The sequence below is a fragment of the Myotis daubentonii genome, chromosome 10 (genome assembly GCF_963259705.1).
Source record: "Myotis daubentonii chromosome 10, mMyoDau2.1, whole genome shotgun sequence".
Lineage (NCBI taxonomy): Eukaryota > Metazoa > Chordata > Mammalia > Chiroptera > Vespertilionidae > Myotis > Myotis daubentonii.
This window is the reverse complement of record NC_081849.1, coordinates 44,130,077-44,146,398: the sequence shown is the minus strand read 5'-3', so window position 1 is coordinate 44,146,398 and position 16,322 is coordinate 44,130,077. Positions and strand designations below refer to the sequence as shown.

Here is a 16,322-nt window from a genome sequence, read left to right as displayed (position 1 = left end):
CCCCGCGGTTGCAGGCTCCGCCCCTGCCTCTGCAGGACGCCTTTGGCTGAGGCGTCCGGCTCGGGCAGCGGGGACCCGCAGCTGCAGCGGCCCCGCAATCATGGGCTCCACTTTAGGCCCAGGCAAGGGACCCCTAGCTCCCGGGACTGCCAGCTTCGACCGTGCCCAGCTCCCATCGCTGGCTCCACTCCTACTTCCTGCTATCACTGGCCAGGGCGGCAAAGGCGCCTGATTCTCCGATCATGGCTGGGGGGCAGCTCCCCCCTGGGTTTCCGATCACTGTCAGTGGCAGGGGGCTTCTTCCTGCTTTCCCTTTCGCCTCCCTGCATTGTGCCTACATATGCAAATTAACCGCCATCTTGTTGGCAGTTAACTGCCAATCTTAGTTGGCAGTTAACTGCCAATCATAGTTGGCAGTTAATTTGCATATAGCCCTGATTAGCCAATGAAAAGGGTATCTTCGTACGCCAATTACCATTTTTCTCTTTTATTAGTGTAGATTCTTAGTATCAAGCCCAGCATCTAGGACAGTAGAAGGGCTCAATAAATGTCAGTAGAATGAATCTAAAGGACAGCATAGAATTTTAAAAAGCACCTTGAAATAATCTAATATGCAAGGGAAGATAGCAAATACAGAATATACTCCACTTCAATACTACTGAAAATTAAATTACAATGCAACTTTCTTACTTAAACTAACAAAACATCTAAGTAGCTTTAATGTTTAGGGAAGTGATTAAATTGCTGTTAAGAGGGTAATAAGTATCACTTTGGTTTGCTAAACATCACAACAAACTTTTAGCCTAGTGGTTCTCTACCCTAGTCAAATAACTGGGAAAGCATTTAAAAATACTGATGCCCAAGCATCATCTCAGATCAATGAAATGAGTTTCTATGATGGTGAGGCCCAAACAAAGGTATTTTTTAATACTAAGTGAATCTCATATACATTTTTTCTCTTGTGAAATAACAACACTACATATCTCTATGGCTACTCTTTCTTGATCTCTTTCAGCAAAGATCCCTCTCTCCATTTAGTCCTTAAATGTTGGTGGTCCCTCCACTTATATTCTCAAATCGCTCAAACAGATTCCCTGTAAATACACAGAACCCTGGCTTCAGAATTGAGATCCTACATTCTTTTGAGCCCTAGATATTTCATTCATTACTTAATAGGAGAGAGAAAAGGGCCGTCCTTCAGAGATTAGGCTCTCATCTACTGTTTCCTTACAAGCTCTTTGAAAAGGTTTAGAATCCTGTACTCTATATTTTGATAGCAATACTTAACCAATTCAAAATTTTATTTTGTTTTAATTATCTTGTGTCTCCAAACTTGAAGGTTATCCTCCCTCCTTTACTTTGCTTCTTTCTCATTTACCTCAGAAGCTGTGCTGATGCTCACAATAAAGTTATATTTTCAACTGCTGCACATATGTATATAGGACATACAACCCTTGGCATTTGGAATTTACTATCTGTGATCCCAGATATTCCCAAGCAACCCCAAAGTTCCATAACATTAAAGTATTTTTATATTTTGATAAGGCAGTACATTTGAAGATCATGGCTATAACGTAAGTTTTGAGAGTGGGTCTTGCAAAATGCCTAACACCATTGCAGCGAACCTTGGTTATTTTCCACTTATCATTTATTGCCTCATATGCTGTCATTCTTAGGATGTATTCCAATGCCATTTATGACAAGGATCACTGAGAAAATCTTAGGCTATCATGTTCATGAAAATAAAGAATTTATTATGTCATAACTATACTAATGCAGATGTTTATGCTTATGGACAGAATGGCTCGGTACTGAAGTCAAAGAAAGGGAAAACCACCAAATATAAGGTGTTGAATACATTCCACCCCTAACTCTCTTAGAAACACAGAATAACCTACCTCTATCTTCTCTTACTACTTGGGAAGAGAAACAAACACTATTTGCTTAATGCCGGTCTCAGCCCTCCACCCAAAGTAAGCTCTGTAAGGACAGGACTATGTTTTATTTATTCTTGAGTCACCTGGAATAGCGCTTGGCTCTTCACTCTCAATAAGTATTTACCAAGTGAATGGGTAAATGTCAGAGAAGTTACAAAAGCAATCTAGTACCAAGAGAAGTGATGAGAATGGACCTTCTTTTTTTTAATATATTTTTTATTGATTTTTTTTACAGAGAGGAAGGGTGAGGGATAGAGAGTTAGAAACATCTATGAGAGGGAAACATTGATCAGCTGCCTCCTGCACACCCCCTACTGGGGATGTGCCCGCAACCAAGGTACATGCCCTTGACTGGAATCGAACCTGGGACCCTTCAGTCCGCAGGCCAACACTCTATCCACTGAGCCAAACCGGTCAGGGCAAGAGAATGTACCTTCCTTGTTAATTTAAAGTTGTCCAGAATTGGAAAATGCTTATATAGCTTGTGAATACCCTAACTCAGCGGTTCTCAACCTGTGGGTCGCAACCCCTTTTGGGGGTCGAAAGACACTTTCCCAGGGGTCGCCTAGACCATCCTGCATATCAGATATTTACATTACGATTCATAACAGTAGCAAAATTACAGTTATGAAGCAGCAATGAAAATAATTTTATGGTTGGGGGTCACAACATGAGGAACTGTATTTAAAGGGCCAGAAGGTTGAGAACCACTGCCCTAACTTCTTCATAATCTATACGAATAAAAGGGTAATATGCTAATTAGACTGGGGCAACTGGCCATCTTCCAGACATCCAACTTTCTTCTGAACAAAGCCATGGTGGTGGGGGTGGAGAAAGAGACAGTTAGGGGTGATCAGGCCGGCAGGGGAGAGCAGTTAGGGGTGTTCAGGCAGGCAGGGGAGGGTGGTTGGGGGTGATCAGGCCGGCAGAGGAGGGCAGTTGGAGGTGACCAGGCTGGCAGGGGAGGGCAGTTGGGGGTGAACTGGCCTGCAGGGGAGGGCAGTTGTGGGTGACCAGACCTGCAGGGGCGGGCTGTTTGGGGTGACCAGGTCAGCAGGGGAGGGCAGTTGGGGCAAGATCAGGCTGGCAGGGGAGGGCCATTGGGGGCAAGATCAGGCTGGCAGGGGAGGGCCTAAACCGGCAGTCGGACATCCCCCAAGGGGTTCCAGATTGGAGAGGGTGCAGACAGGGCTGAGGGACACCAACCCATGCATGAATTTTGTGCACCGGGCCTCTAGTGTTAATATAAAAATGTTCCTTATTTGTGTGCTTTTGCTTCTGTTAATTTTAGACAAAGCCATGGAGTAAACATTAACTTTATATTTTATACTTATTTCCCTTCAAATAAAACATTTTGAGAAAAGCTTAAAAAGGAGCCAGGTAGCCAAAATCTATAAATTATTTACCTATGAAATATTCCTGTCTCAAAAGTTAAACCCAAATCTAACTCTTTTAGAACAGCAGTGGTTTTCAACCCTAGTTGCACTTTAGAACTTAACTTTACACCATCATTTGAAAAGAAACATTGATGAGGCTCCAGCTGGTTTGGCTCAGTGGATTGAGCATTGGCCTGTGGACTGAAGGGTCCTGGGTTCAATTCTGGTCAAGGGCACATGCCCGGGTTAGAGGCTCGATCCCCAACAGGGACATGCAGGAGGTAGCCAGTCAATGATTCTCTCTCATCATTGATGTTTCTATCTCTCTCTCCCTCTCCCTTCCTCTCTGAAATCAATAATATATATATATATATATATATATATATATATATATATACACACACACACACACACACACACACATATAAAACGTTAATGAGAATGTAGAACTTAAAATACAAATGTGTCATGTCAGCAGGATACAAGAATTAATATAACGAATTAGACAAATGTGGGACAATTTGAGTATGAAAAAGAAAAATGAATTTAAGTGATAGAAACACATTGAATATAGGCATTTCTTCTATAATACAGAAACAAAACACTACAGTGTTCTGCAATAACACACTGACAATAACTAGCCTATGGGGAGAATAGGGTTGGGAGCTGACAACTCAAAACCTATTTGACTTTTTGCTAGAACACTAAGAGGAACATTAATAATCCTAATAAAAGTTCAACCCAAACAAAATATTAAATTCCTATTAAATATTGCAAAAACTTTAACAAAAACAATAACAAAGGAAAGGCCGTTTGATAAAAGAGGGTATAAGGAAGGGTTGAGGCTTGCCATGAAGGCAAGATCAAAATGCACAGGCACCTCCAAGCTGTAGTTCAAATTAACCAGAGGAATGCAAGGTGAAAGATTATGTACAGGGAGAGAGCGCCATCTTTTGGTTACTTGCAGTAATTGCCTGAATTAGTATATTTTGCATTGGTTGTTGCTACTTATTGAGAAACATTAACTTCCAGATAACTATGAATCAGGTGATTTATTTGTTATGCTGACATCATCACCTTATTTATGAATCTTGAATGAGCTCATTTACATTACAGAATATATCATATATAAAAAGTTCATAAAATTCTCAAAAATAAAAGAGAGAAAGTGAAACAAAATCTTCATCTCTTTGGTAACTAGTAGAGTGTTGGAATCTTATTCAGAAAATTAATAATATCCTATCAGAACTGTAATAGTAACCACCAAAAAACCCTAACTAATGAGGAAAAACCCCGTTTTTGTAGATGATTCTGGCCAATAATCATGGGAGAAGTAACAATTAGGAAATTGCCATTTTATAAATCTTAATTAATCAACTGCTCCAGCAGTCTCTTGAGTTTAGAAGTTGAAGATATACTTTCCCATAGTACAGCTACAATCTCAGGATGGGTATAAATTGATGTCTTAAAGATTCCTTTGCACAAAAACTGTTACAAGAATACTGAACAGATGAGTAAGATCCATTTCCTTTAGAATGTTCACAATTCACTTATCAGAATCATCTTTACAGAATACTTAAAGATGGGTATTTTTTCAGTGTGATGACGGCCAGAGGGAAAGGTGGGTGGGGGGTTGGGTGGAGGTGGGCAAAGGGGGGAGGGAACATCTGTAATAGTGACAACATTAAAAATAAGTAAAAAAAAGAATTTATGAAACTCAACTCCCAAAAAAACAACAATCCAATTAAAAAACAGGCAAAGGACCTGAATACACACTTCTCCAAAGATGACATTCAGATGGCCAAGAGACATGAAAAGATGCTCAATGTCACTAATCATCAGAGAGATGCAAATTAAAACCACAGCGATATATCACCTCACACCTTCAAAATGGCTGGCTATAATCAATAAATCAAAAAATAAGTGTTAGTGAGGATGTGGAGAAAAGGGAACCCTTGTGTACAGTGGGTGGGAATATAGATTGGTGCAGCCACTGTGGAAAGCAGTATGGAGTTTCCTCAAGAAATTAAAAATGGGCCCTAACCGGTTTGGGTCAGTAGATAGAGCATCGGCCTGTGGACTGAAAGGTACCAGGATTGATTCCAGTCAAGGGCTTGTACCTTGGTTGCTGGCACATCCCCAGTACAAGGTGTGCAGGAGACAGTTGATGGATGTTTCTCTCCCATTGATGTTTCTAACTCTCTATCCCTCTCCCTTCCTCTCTGTAAAAAAACAATAAAATATTTTTTAAAAACGGAACTGCTTTATGACCCAGTGATTCCACTTCTCAGAATTTATATGAAGAAACCTGAAACACTAATCCAAGAGAAAATGTGCAGCCCTATGTTCATTGCAGCATCCTATATAATAAAAGCCTAATACGCAAATTGACCAAATGGCAGAACGACCAGTCGCTATGACGTGCACTGACCACCAGGGGCAGACGCTCAATGCAGAAGCTGCCCCCTGGTGGTCAGTGCGCTCCCACAGGGGGAGTGCCACTCAGCCAGAAGCCAGGCTCATGGCTAGCAAGCACAGTGATGGTAAGGAGTGAGGGGTCCTGGACTGAGAGAGCCCGACTCTGAGAAGGATGTCTGCCTGCTGGCTTAGGCCCAACCCCCAGAAGATCAGGCCTAAGCCGGCAGGCAGACATCCCAAGGGGTCCTGGACTGCGAGAGGGCATAGGCTGGGCTGAGGAACACCCCCCCCCGCCCCCCCCCCCCCCACACACACACAGTGTATGAATCTCATGCACCAGGCCTCTAGTTATTTATAACAGCCAAGATCTGGAAACAGCCCAAATGCCCGCCAGTAAATGAGTGGATAAAAAAAACTGTGGTACATTTACAAAGTAGAATACTCCTCGCTGTAAAAAAAGAAGGAAATCTTACCCTTTGTGACAGCATGGATGGACCTGGAGAGTATTATGCTAGATGAAATAAGCCATTCAGAGAAAGACAAGCACCAAGTGATTTCACTCATATGTGGAATCTAATGAACAAAATGAACTAACAAGCAAAATAGAGATAGAGTCATAGACAGAGAGCAGGTTGACAGCTGTTGAAAGAGCAGGGGGGAGAGGGTTGGGCATTGGGTGGAGGTCCTAGAGGTATTGAGGAAAAAAAGAGAAAAAATACTCATGGACATGGATGGGTGATTGCTGGGGTGGGTGGAAGGGGAGAGAGAAGATGGAGGAAGAAACAGGGAGATAAATGGTGATGTACAGATGATGTATTATGGAATTGTGTACCTGAAATCTGTGGAATTTTGTTAACCAGTGTCACCCTAATAGATTCAACAAACATGGAAAAAATCTTGCTGGTTAAATAAAAACTGATTTCATAATTATTCTTATATTAAAACAATTTAGACAAACTACCAAGATCATTTGTAAAAGGAAGATTAAATCACCTTAATCTTTCCATTGCAAAGAAATAACCAGAAATCTCTATTGTTTGGCTCTTGATATTTTTCCCCCTGCTTACAGAAGCAAGGGGCTACAGAAGGTGTTACTTTGCCCCTAAATGAGTCATACTCCACCGGACAATTAGAAAAAATATAAGAAACTTTCAAATATTAGAAAAATATAAGAAACAATATATGAACATAATTCTTTTCATCAACATACAAATTCCTAGATAACACTAAATTTTTATGTTCCTTAATAAAACATTTGTACTTAAAAATCATCTATTATATTTACTTAGTTTCCTTGCAAATTACAAAAGGAACAACAGTAACTATACAGAAGAGAAAAACATCTTAACCTAATGATTAAAATTAACAGCACTACTAAAAGGCCAATAACAGACCTTATGTGTCTCTGGATGTGATGTCCTGAGGACACACCACTTAGGTTGTAATCCTGCCACAAATGGATAAGCTCATTCTAATCATAGGGAAGAACAAACTAAAATCGAGGGACATTCTATAAAAATTACTAGCCTGTATTCTTCAGAAATACCAATCTCTTGTAAGACAGAACATTGAAAAACTATTCTAACTTAAAGTGATTGAAGAGACTAACACCCAAATTAAAAACATGATCCAAGATTGGATCCTTACCAGAAAAACAAAAGTTGCAATAAGGGACATTATTTGGACAATTGATGGAAGTGAAGTATGAGTTATAGATAAGATAAAAGCATTGTATCAATTTAAATGTCTTAAATTGAAAGCCGAACTATGGTGATGTAAGAGAATATCTTTGTTATTAGGAAAGACACATTGAAATATTAAGAAGTAAAGAGACATGTATGCAACCTCTCAGGTGGTTTAAAAAATAATATATCTATCTGTATATATAGGGAGAAGGAGAGAATGAGCACAAATGTGGCAAAATATTGAAAACTGGTAAATCTAACCCTAGTTGGTTTGGCTCAGTGGATACCATCAGCCTGGGAACTGAAGGGTCCCGGGTTTGATTCCGGTCCCGGCACATGCCTCGGATGCAGGCTCGATCCCCAGTAGGAGGCATGCAGGAGGCAGCCAATCAATGATTCTCTCTCATCATTGATGTTTCTATCTCTCTCTACCTCTCCCTTCCTCTCTGAAATAAATAAAGATATATTTTTAAAAAAGAAAAGAAAACTGGTGAATCTAGGGAAAGCCATATGGAAATTGTACTATCCTTGCAACTTTTCCAAAAGCTTAAAATTATTTCAGGAAAATTTAAAAAAATCATCCTTTAAGATTAAGTAAATATTAATATGAGAAGATTTTCACTATAAGCAATTAATTGACAAAATCAAGTTTGACAAAACGGTATTATTAGTACAAGTGCTTTGAATAGTGACAAGTTAAGGAGCTTGTACCAGAATGTAGATCAATACACAGCTTCCTCCATTGAAGGAAGTCTGGCTAAAGAAAAAAGTTAGCTATACTGAACTGTGCTTAGTAATGTTCTGGAAACAAGAAGTTTATGCAATGGCACTGCTCTTTTAGCAGCACTGGTCTTATAGTCCATATTTCTACAACCACTCAATCAATCAATAACTAAATAAATGCTTTTAAAATTAAACATAAGCTTTTGAAAGAATCCAACCAAATTATATTAGTTAAGTCTGGGTAGCACAACTGAAGGTAATTTTTGTTTTCTTCCTATATTTTGTAATGTTTCTACAATGAGCATGGATTACTTTTATAATAAGAAAAACAAAAGTAAACTTTGAAAAAAAATTAGTGAAAAGGAACATAATAGCAGGCGATCTGATTTCTTGGAATTTGAATCTTATGTTAAAACATGTTATGCTAAAACATGTTAAAACACTTAGTTATGTTCATATATTGCCAAAATTTTTCCCAAAAGGATCTCACTTACAACTGATCTTGCAGCTCCACAATTATATATTCTAATTGTTCCTTTTCCAATTTATGGGCCAGATCAGAATCTTCAATCCTTTGTAGTAGTATTTTATTCTGGGAGACAGATTCAGACAGCTGGTTCTCTCGAAGTCGTAAGAGTTCTTCAAGATAAGCCTGGAAATACAGATCAGCAAGATACAGCCAACTATAAAATTCTAATATATTTTGAAGACAAATGCTCAATAGCTTAAATGTTAGTCATATCTATATTGTAGTAAAACTTTTTTATAGTATCACTGATGAAACGGTAAAAATAATTTTTTAATTTAGTACAAAAATTTAACATATGTTCATTATTTAAAGCTCTTCTCTAAGGTTCATTAAAATGCATTTGTAATTTAAGGTAAAACTTAGTTAAAACATTTTCATTTCTAAGCTCTGCAACAATAAATAAAATACTCAGTATGCCTCCTAGTTTCAGAATACAGACCTAATCACAGATTGACCAATTAAGAAACTGCCTCTATGTGATTATTCTTTCAAAACAGATATTACCATTTTAGCTTTAACAAATTGGTAGGAAGCAGTACAATGTTTTGACGAGGCCTGCAGGTGCCTATATAGTCCAGGTCTACTAGCTAACAGCTATGTATCCTGGTCAAGTTACTTAATCTCTCTGTGTCACAGTTTCATCATCTGAAAAAGTGAGAGCTTTAATCTTCCTAGTTGGGAATATTAAACAAAACAGTCTAGGTAGAGTATTACCTGCTACACTGAATGCAATGCATAATTCCTAGTTATTATTAGGAAACACCAAATAGATATAAGCCTTCTTGGGCTGATCTTCTGTCAGTTATTTTTTACCCATTTACAATTTCTTTGTCCTTTTGCTCTGTTTTCTGAAAGACTCCATTGAATTTATCCTTCAAACCCTTATACTGGATTTTTTAATTCAGGAAATCTTAATTTTAATTTCCAACAGCTCTATCATGTTGTCTGATGATGCCCTTCTCATGACATCCTACTTTGTAGCTACAATGTGCTTATAAATTCCTCTCAGGATATTAATTAGAATCTTTTTTTCTTAAAGTATTCTTCTATCCTACTATGTTATCCCATGCATTTGTCATTAACAAAGTCTTTTAACTAGTTTAGCTTTATGATACACTAGAGGCCTGGTGCAAGAAATCGTGCATGGGGGGGAGGGGGGTGGGGGGACCTTAGCCCAGCCTGCACCCTCTCACAATCTGGGACCCCTCAGGGATGTCCGACTTCCAGTTTAGGCCTGCAGGATTGGGCCTAACTAGGCAGTCGGACATCCCTCTTGTAATCCAGGACCGCTGGCTCCTAACCACTCGCCTGCCTGCCTGATCGCCCCTAACCACTCGCCTGCTTCCCTGATCGCCCCTAACTGCTCACCTGCCTGCCTCATTGCCCCTAACCACTCTGCCTGCCTGCCTCATTGCCCCTAACCACCTCTGCCTCAGCCCCCATCACTGTGGCTTCATCCAGAAGTACATCTGGAAGGTTGTTCGGCTGTCCGGTCTAATTAGCATATTATGCTTTTATTATTATAGATGTTAATAGAAGTTAACACTATTCTCCCCTCATTAAGCTTCCTTTTCAGATTTTCCCATGACAATTCTCAAATAGTTTTTCCACAATAAAATTTCAAACATTAAAATTAATTTTTACAAAGGAAGCATTTTATATGTCACACCGCTTAATATATAAATTGTATAAATATTTATAAACATTAGTAATTAAATGCAACTTATGTACCCACAATCAAGATTATCAAAACTTTTAAGCCCCTATAATGCCTTTCCCTAATGATACCCCCTGCTTCCGCTACACAGATAACAACATCCTGAGATCTATGTTTATTATCTCCTTACTATTCTTTCTAGCTTTATCACAAATGTATGTTGTCTTAAAATAATTTTGTTGAGATTTGTCTATAACCTTTTGACACTGGCTTTTTCATCTACAATGATGTCTTGCTTTCAATAGTGAATAGTATTCCATTGTATGAATACTACAGTTTATTTACTTACTCTCCTATCAATGACCTTTTGGATTGTTTTTAGCTTTTTCTTAATATAAATAATATACAGTGAACACTCAGTTATATGTTACCTGATACAAACATCTAAGAATTTATAGGAAATATGACTAGGAATAGAATTTCTGGGAATAGGCCATGCATTACCTTTACATTTACCTGATAATGCCAAATTGTCATATTATTGTTTTTATACTAATCACATTTTCACCTGATATTCATTCTTTGTGTGTGTGTGTGTGTGTGTGTGTGTGTGTGTGTGTGTGTGTTAATCCTCACCCAAGGATATTTTTTTCATTGATTTTCAGAGAATGGAAGGGAGGAGGGAGAGAGGGAGGAGTTGGAGAGAGAGGGAGGTTTTGTTAATTCTGTTTCTCTAATTAAAATCTGTGCTTATTTTTTTTATTTGGAACTGATTTTTTTTTGGTCTACTTATTAAATAATTATCTCTTTAATTTTCCTACTTTCTTTTCTAAGTTAAGTACTTCTACAAGTACTGCATAAAGTTGTAACTTAAAATTGTCAGTATGCATTGTTTTCATTCTTATTTACTCATTTCTTTTGACACATAATTTAGAAGTTTTATTTTTTAAATTCCCATTGGTGGTCTACAGGTGGTGGTAAACATATTGTATTGAATCTAACTTTACTGCACTGTGATCACTATTATATCATTTCTTTGGTATTTGTGGGCATTTGCCTTGTGACATAATATGCTCCACACAAACTGAATAGCTGTCCCATATATGCTTGAAAAGAATGTGTATTGTTAGCGTTTAACAAAGTTTAGATCAAGCTTTACTAATTGTGCTGTTCAAACTCACTACATCCTTACTAATATTTTGTCCATTGAATCTATAAATTATTTTGATAGATGTTAAAATTTCCTACTCTAATTATGGATTTATCAATTTCTCCTGGACAATCTATTAATTTATGCTTCACATTTTTCATGGCTACACTGTTACATTATGTAAGTTCAGTGCTGTTATACATTCCTGGTGAATTCTTTTTTTTACAAAGACAATGTCTTTTTTTAGTCTTAATGTCCACGTTGGATAACATTCATACAGAATTCCTGTGGTTAAGTCTGCCTACTATATCTTTATCCTCTTAGTCTCAACATTTTTGTGTCTTATTTTATGTATGTCTCTTACAGACAACATATAACTAAAATTTATTATTAAAAAATAAAGAGTTTGTCTTAAATGACAAGTTTATGCCATTTACTTTTATGGTGATGTTGAGTCAGGTGGTTAGATTGAGATATGTTTCTACACTTTATCTGGTGGTGCCACCTTTTTCTCTTCTGGTGATACCATCCTTTATAACATCCTTATTTTTTCTCACTTGCTACTTTCAATTGTAATAATAAAATTTCCCTTATTTGTCTTATCACTATTAGTTTGAAAATTAAATATTCTACTTTTAATCACAACTTTGGAAACAGGCAGGCACATTAAAATTTGTGTCTACCCTTTTCACTGTAACCCAAAGACCTCAAATGGCTTTAGCTTCAATCAGCCTCTCTTACCTTTTCTAATATTGTTAGAGTTTTAGTCCCACTTTGCTTCCCAGTGGTGGGCTGCAGTTAGCTCTCGAGGGCTGATTATTGAATTTCAGAAATTTTAAAAACACGGCAATTATTAAACATTGGATTACATAGACATAACTAAGTAAATTATATTTTAAAAAAAGGAAATAACCACTCAAAACACATCACTTCCTAAGTATATTTGAATATTTTATCATATCTTCTATTGTCTGTGCTCCTAAGATCATTTCTGTCTGTTGAATCTGTCTGATAGAATGCTGTTCAGTGGCGTGCTATGGTGCATCTCTTCCCAGTTCTGCATTTAGGGATATCACATTGGTAGCTTTAACTTGGCCATGATGGGATAATTTGCCCCAAAGAATCAGCAAATGGTACATACCAGGGCTTCTCTATTTCCTCTGTGAAAGTCAGTTGTTAAACATATTTCAACCCTCCAATGCCACCCCATATTGGCCATTAATATAGTTTTTGTTCCATGTAGTCCAGATTTATTTGCCAATTTCTATGGTTAATCTGTCATTTTGCATCTCACTCCTGCCTACCAGGTTCAGTTTCCATCTTCAATGATAGTGGGCCTAGGTCCACCGTTCCCCTGTGTTAAAACACATGCACCTAGGCCAGCCAGTATGGCTCAGTGGTTGAGCATCGACCCATGAACCAAGAGGTCATCAGTTCGATTCCCAGTCAGGGCACATGCCCAGGTTGTGGACTTGATCCCCAGTAGGGGTGTATGTTTCTCTCTCATCGATGTTTCTATCTCTATCCTTTCCTCCCTCTCTAAAATCACTAAAAATATATTAAAAACAAACAAAACAACAACAACAACACATGTACCTAAGTTAAGGGAATGGTCTTTGTGTGCTTTGGGTCATTAGTGAACTCCTATTCTTTGATGAGAGAGCAGCTCTGCATGAAGCTATTTTAAAATTGTATTCTGCTCAGCATTTTCATATTTTTACAATGCAAAGGGTTACAGGTGATCTTAGTCTGTAATCTTGCTGGTACGAGATGTCTTCTTTAATAGGGTATGAAAGTTTTTCCCATATACATTAGGTACAGTTTTATAGCTATTATAAGTGGAATCTTTTTCTTTATGTTTTCTAACAAGTAGCTGTTGGTCTATGTAAAATCTATTCATATTTGTATTTACTTTGTAAGCATTTTCCTCAGTGTATTTTTTATTGTTCCAATACTTCTATTGTTAATTCCATCAGGCTTTTCCTATATAGACTATTTATGAATAATGATAATTTGAAAGGAAAAAATAGATAATACAATAAAAAAAATTGCAACTCCTCAAGATAATGGAGTTTCTTTTCCTTTCTGCTATATATTCTACTTTGCCAAGTGCAGTGTCTGATATACAAGAGCTTCTAAAATAACTGATTTAAAAAGGACAAATGAGACATATATAGACTTAGGCAATTACTGCTTTTTCACAAACTCAGTAATATTTTATGAAATTAGTCTTAGGAACTAAAGTCTCAAATATATACATGAAACTGCAAAAAGAAAAATAAATGGCTGATTTTTATATTACAACATAAAATTGGAAAATGTTTAACAAACAAAAGCCTTTCCTACAACATTGCTGGATTTTTAATTAACAGAAGGATAATTCCAGAACAGAAAGGAAGGAGCGAGGGGCAAACCCTTTCATTCAACTGAGAGAGCTTTTGGCAGACAGTCCAAAGGCAATACAGAGGACAGGATTAAATGGCTGTTGACACTGACTGATACCTTCTGTTCCAGGGTGAGCTGATACTTCTGTTTGACTCGCTTACACTTGTTGAACCACGTATTCTCGTCCATGATGAAAGGAGGCCCCACGTTCTCAGGAGAGCTGCTCTCACTGCCACTGCTTCCCAGCGTCCTCAGTTCCTCCTCATCACTGCTGATACTGTCAGAGCTGGGAAGATTGAACGTTTAAAAAGAAAGTTAATACTGTGTTCCTCTTTGATTTTTAAGAAATACTTCTGTATTTTCAAGCTACTGGTGAGCAAACTCTAAAATATTTAGCACTAAATAAACCATTAGAATTAATTATAATATGAAGATTTTAGTTTCTTGAAATGCCTTTTTAATATTTTTTTTAATTTTTCTGTAATGAATATGTATTACTTTTTTAAGCTTTTAAAGTATTACAAAGAGTATTACATACGTCTCCTTTCCCCCCTCCCTTGACCTTCCCCCCGTCTCCCCTACCCCCAGTGTCTTGTGTCCACTGGTTATGCTTATATGCATGCATACAAATCCTTCGGTTGATCTCTTACCACCCCCGCCCCCCAACTCTCCCCGGCCTTCCCGCTGTAGTTTGACAGTCTGTTCGATGCTGCTCTGCCTCTGTATCTATTTTTGTTCATCAGTTTATAATGGTCTTTATTATCCATGAATGAGTGAGATCATGTGGTATTTTTATTTCATTGGCTGTCTTATTTCACTTAGCATAATGCTCTCCAGTTCCATCCATGCTGTTGCAAATGGTAAGAATTCCTTCTTTTTTACAGCAGCATAGTATTCCATTGTGTAGATGTACCACAGTTTTCAAATCCACTCATCTGCTGATGGGCACTTAGGCTGTTTCCAGATCTTAGCTATGGTGAATTGTGCTGCTATGAACATATGGGTGCATATATCCTTTCTGATTGGTGTATCTGGTTTCTTGGAATATATTCCTAGAAGTGGGATCACTGGGTCAAATGGGAGTTCCATTTTTAACTTTTTTGAGGAAACTCCATACTGTCTTCCATAGTGGGTGCACCAGTCTGTATTCCCGCCAGCAGTGCATGAGGGTTCCTTTTTTCTCTGCATCCTCTCCAGCACTTGTCCTTTGTTGATTTGTTGATGATAGCCATTCTGACAGGTGTGAGATGGTACTTCATTGTTGTTTTGATTTGAATATGTATTATTTTACTCAGTAATTTGAGGAGGGACAGATTCTGAAGGTTTCTTAAAATTAGGAACCTAATAGAGTTTTTTTAAAATGTGTTGAATACATGTATATTTGGTTGGAAGCAATTAAAATTTTAAAATATTGGGTCAGTTAGGATAGCTTAAATATTTTTAAAGTGAAAAACTAAGGTCAGAAATAAGTGACTAGGTTGAAGTGGCATTTCCCTTTTCATTTCAGTGTCTGTTATATAACAAGTTGGTAGGAAGCCTTTAGTACATAAAGGAGAGAAAGCTGTATGTACATTTTTGGATTTGTGCATCAAAAAAAGAAAGTTGCATAAAAATTCAGGAAAAAAAGTGGTTAAACAGTTGAGGACACAGAGTAAAATCATTAAATCCATTCTGAGGGCACTAATTGAGAAGATTCCATAATTATATCTTTTAAAAAGCCTTGTAATAATTACTACAGCTTTTATGTAAGAGAGGCAGATTAGTATTTACATTTAACTTTATATCTTAATTTAAGTCACTTCCTAAATCACAAAAATAGCCTTTCCATCTTCATGTTGATAGCCAACCTCCTATCTCTAGCTGTGATCTTGCTCTTTAATTTCAGACTTGTGGCCCCCGTTGCACAAACTCGCTGTGTGACTGTGGACAAGTTATGTAACCTTTCTATGTTTCAGTTTTCTTATTTCTCACTCCCTTTTAGGGATTAATGAGTTAACAGAAGTAAAGTTCTTAGACTAATGCCTTACATATAATAAACATTCAATAAATATTACTACTATCACTTTACTAGTATTATTTTGAACTATTCATTATCTTCACAAAAGGTACTATAATTCAACATATCCCAAAACAGTATAATATTATGCCTATTCAAAACATCGTATTGCTGTACTTTTCAGGCTCTCATGTACTAGAATTATCCCTTTTCCTAAGGAATCCACTAACTTAAGTCAGAAAGCTTGGCACCATGATACTCTATGTATCCTTCTCCCTCAGCATCCAAAGTATCTTCCCACTCCTAGCTCTGAAATAACAGTGACTTCTCTCACTAGACGATTATCTTGGGGACAAGAAATGTATTATTTTTCAGAAGATCATGAAGTTTCTATACTCTCAACATCTATGTTTCTTTCCTACATTAGGTACTCCATAAATAACACATTGTGATTGTGTGTGTATAC

General features: G+C 37.4%; 1 protein-coding gene across 5 annotated transcripts in view; it reads right to left on the bottom strand.

Annotated features, from left to right (window-relative positions):
• RUNDC3B (RUN domain containing 3B) overlaps positions 1-16,322 on the bottom strand; it is a 104,242-nt gene that overhangs the window by 16,155 nt on the left and 71,765 nt on the right. For all 5 annotated transcript variants that reach the window (XM_059712209.1, XM_059712212.1, XM_059712214.1 and 2 more), the window contains 2 exons: positions 13,978-14,146; positions 8,634-8,791 (listed from right to left, as the gene is read on the bottom strand). In XM_059712209.1, the coding sequence (XP_059568192.1) occupies positions 8,634-8,791; positions 13,978-14,146 (327 nt within the window). The remainder of the gene's footprint in view (positions 1-8,633; positions 8,792-13,977; positions 14,147-16,322) is intronic.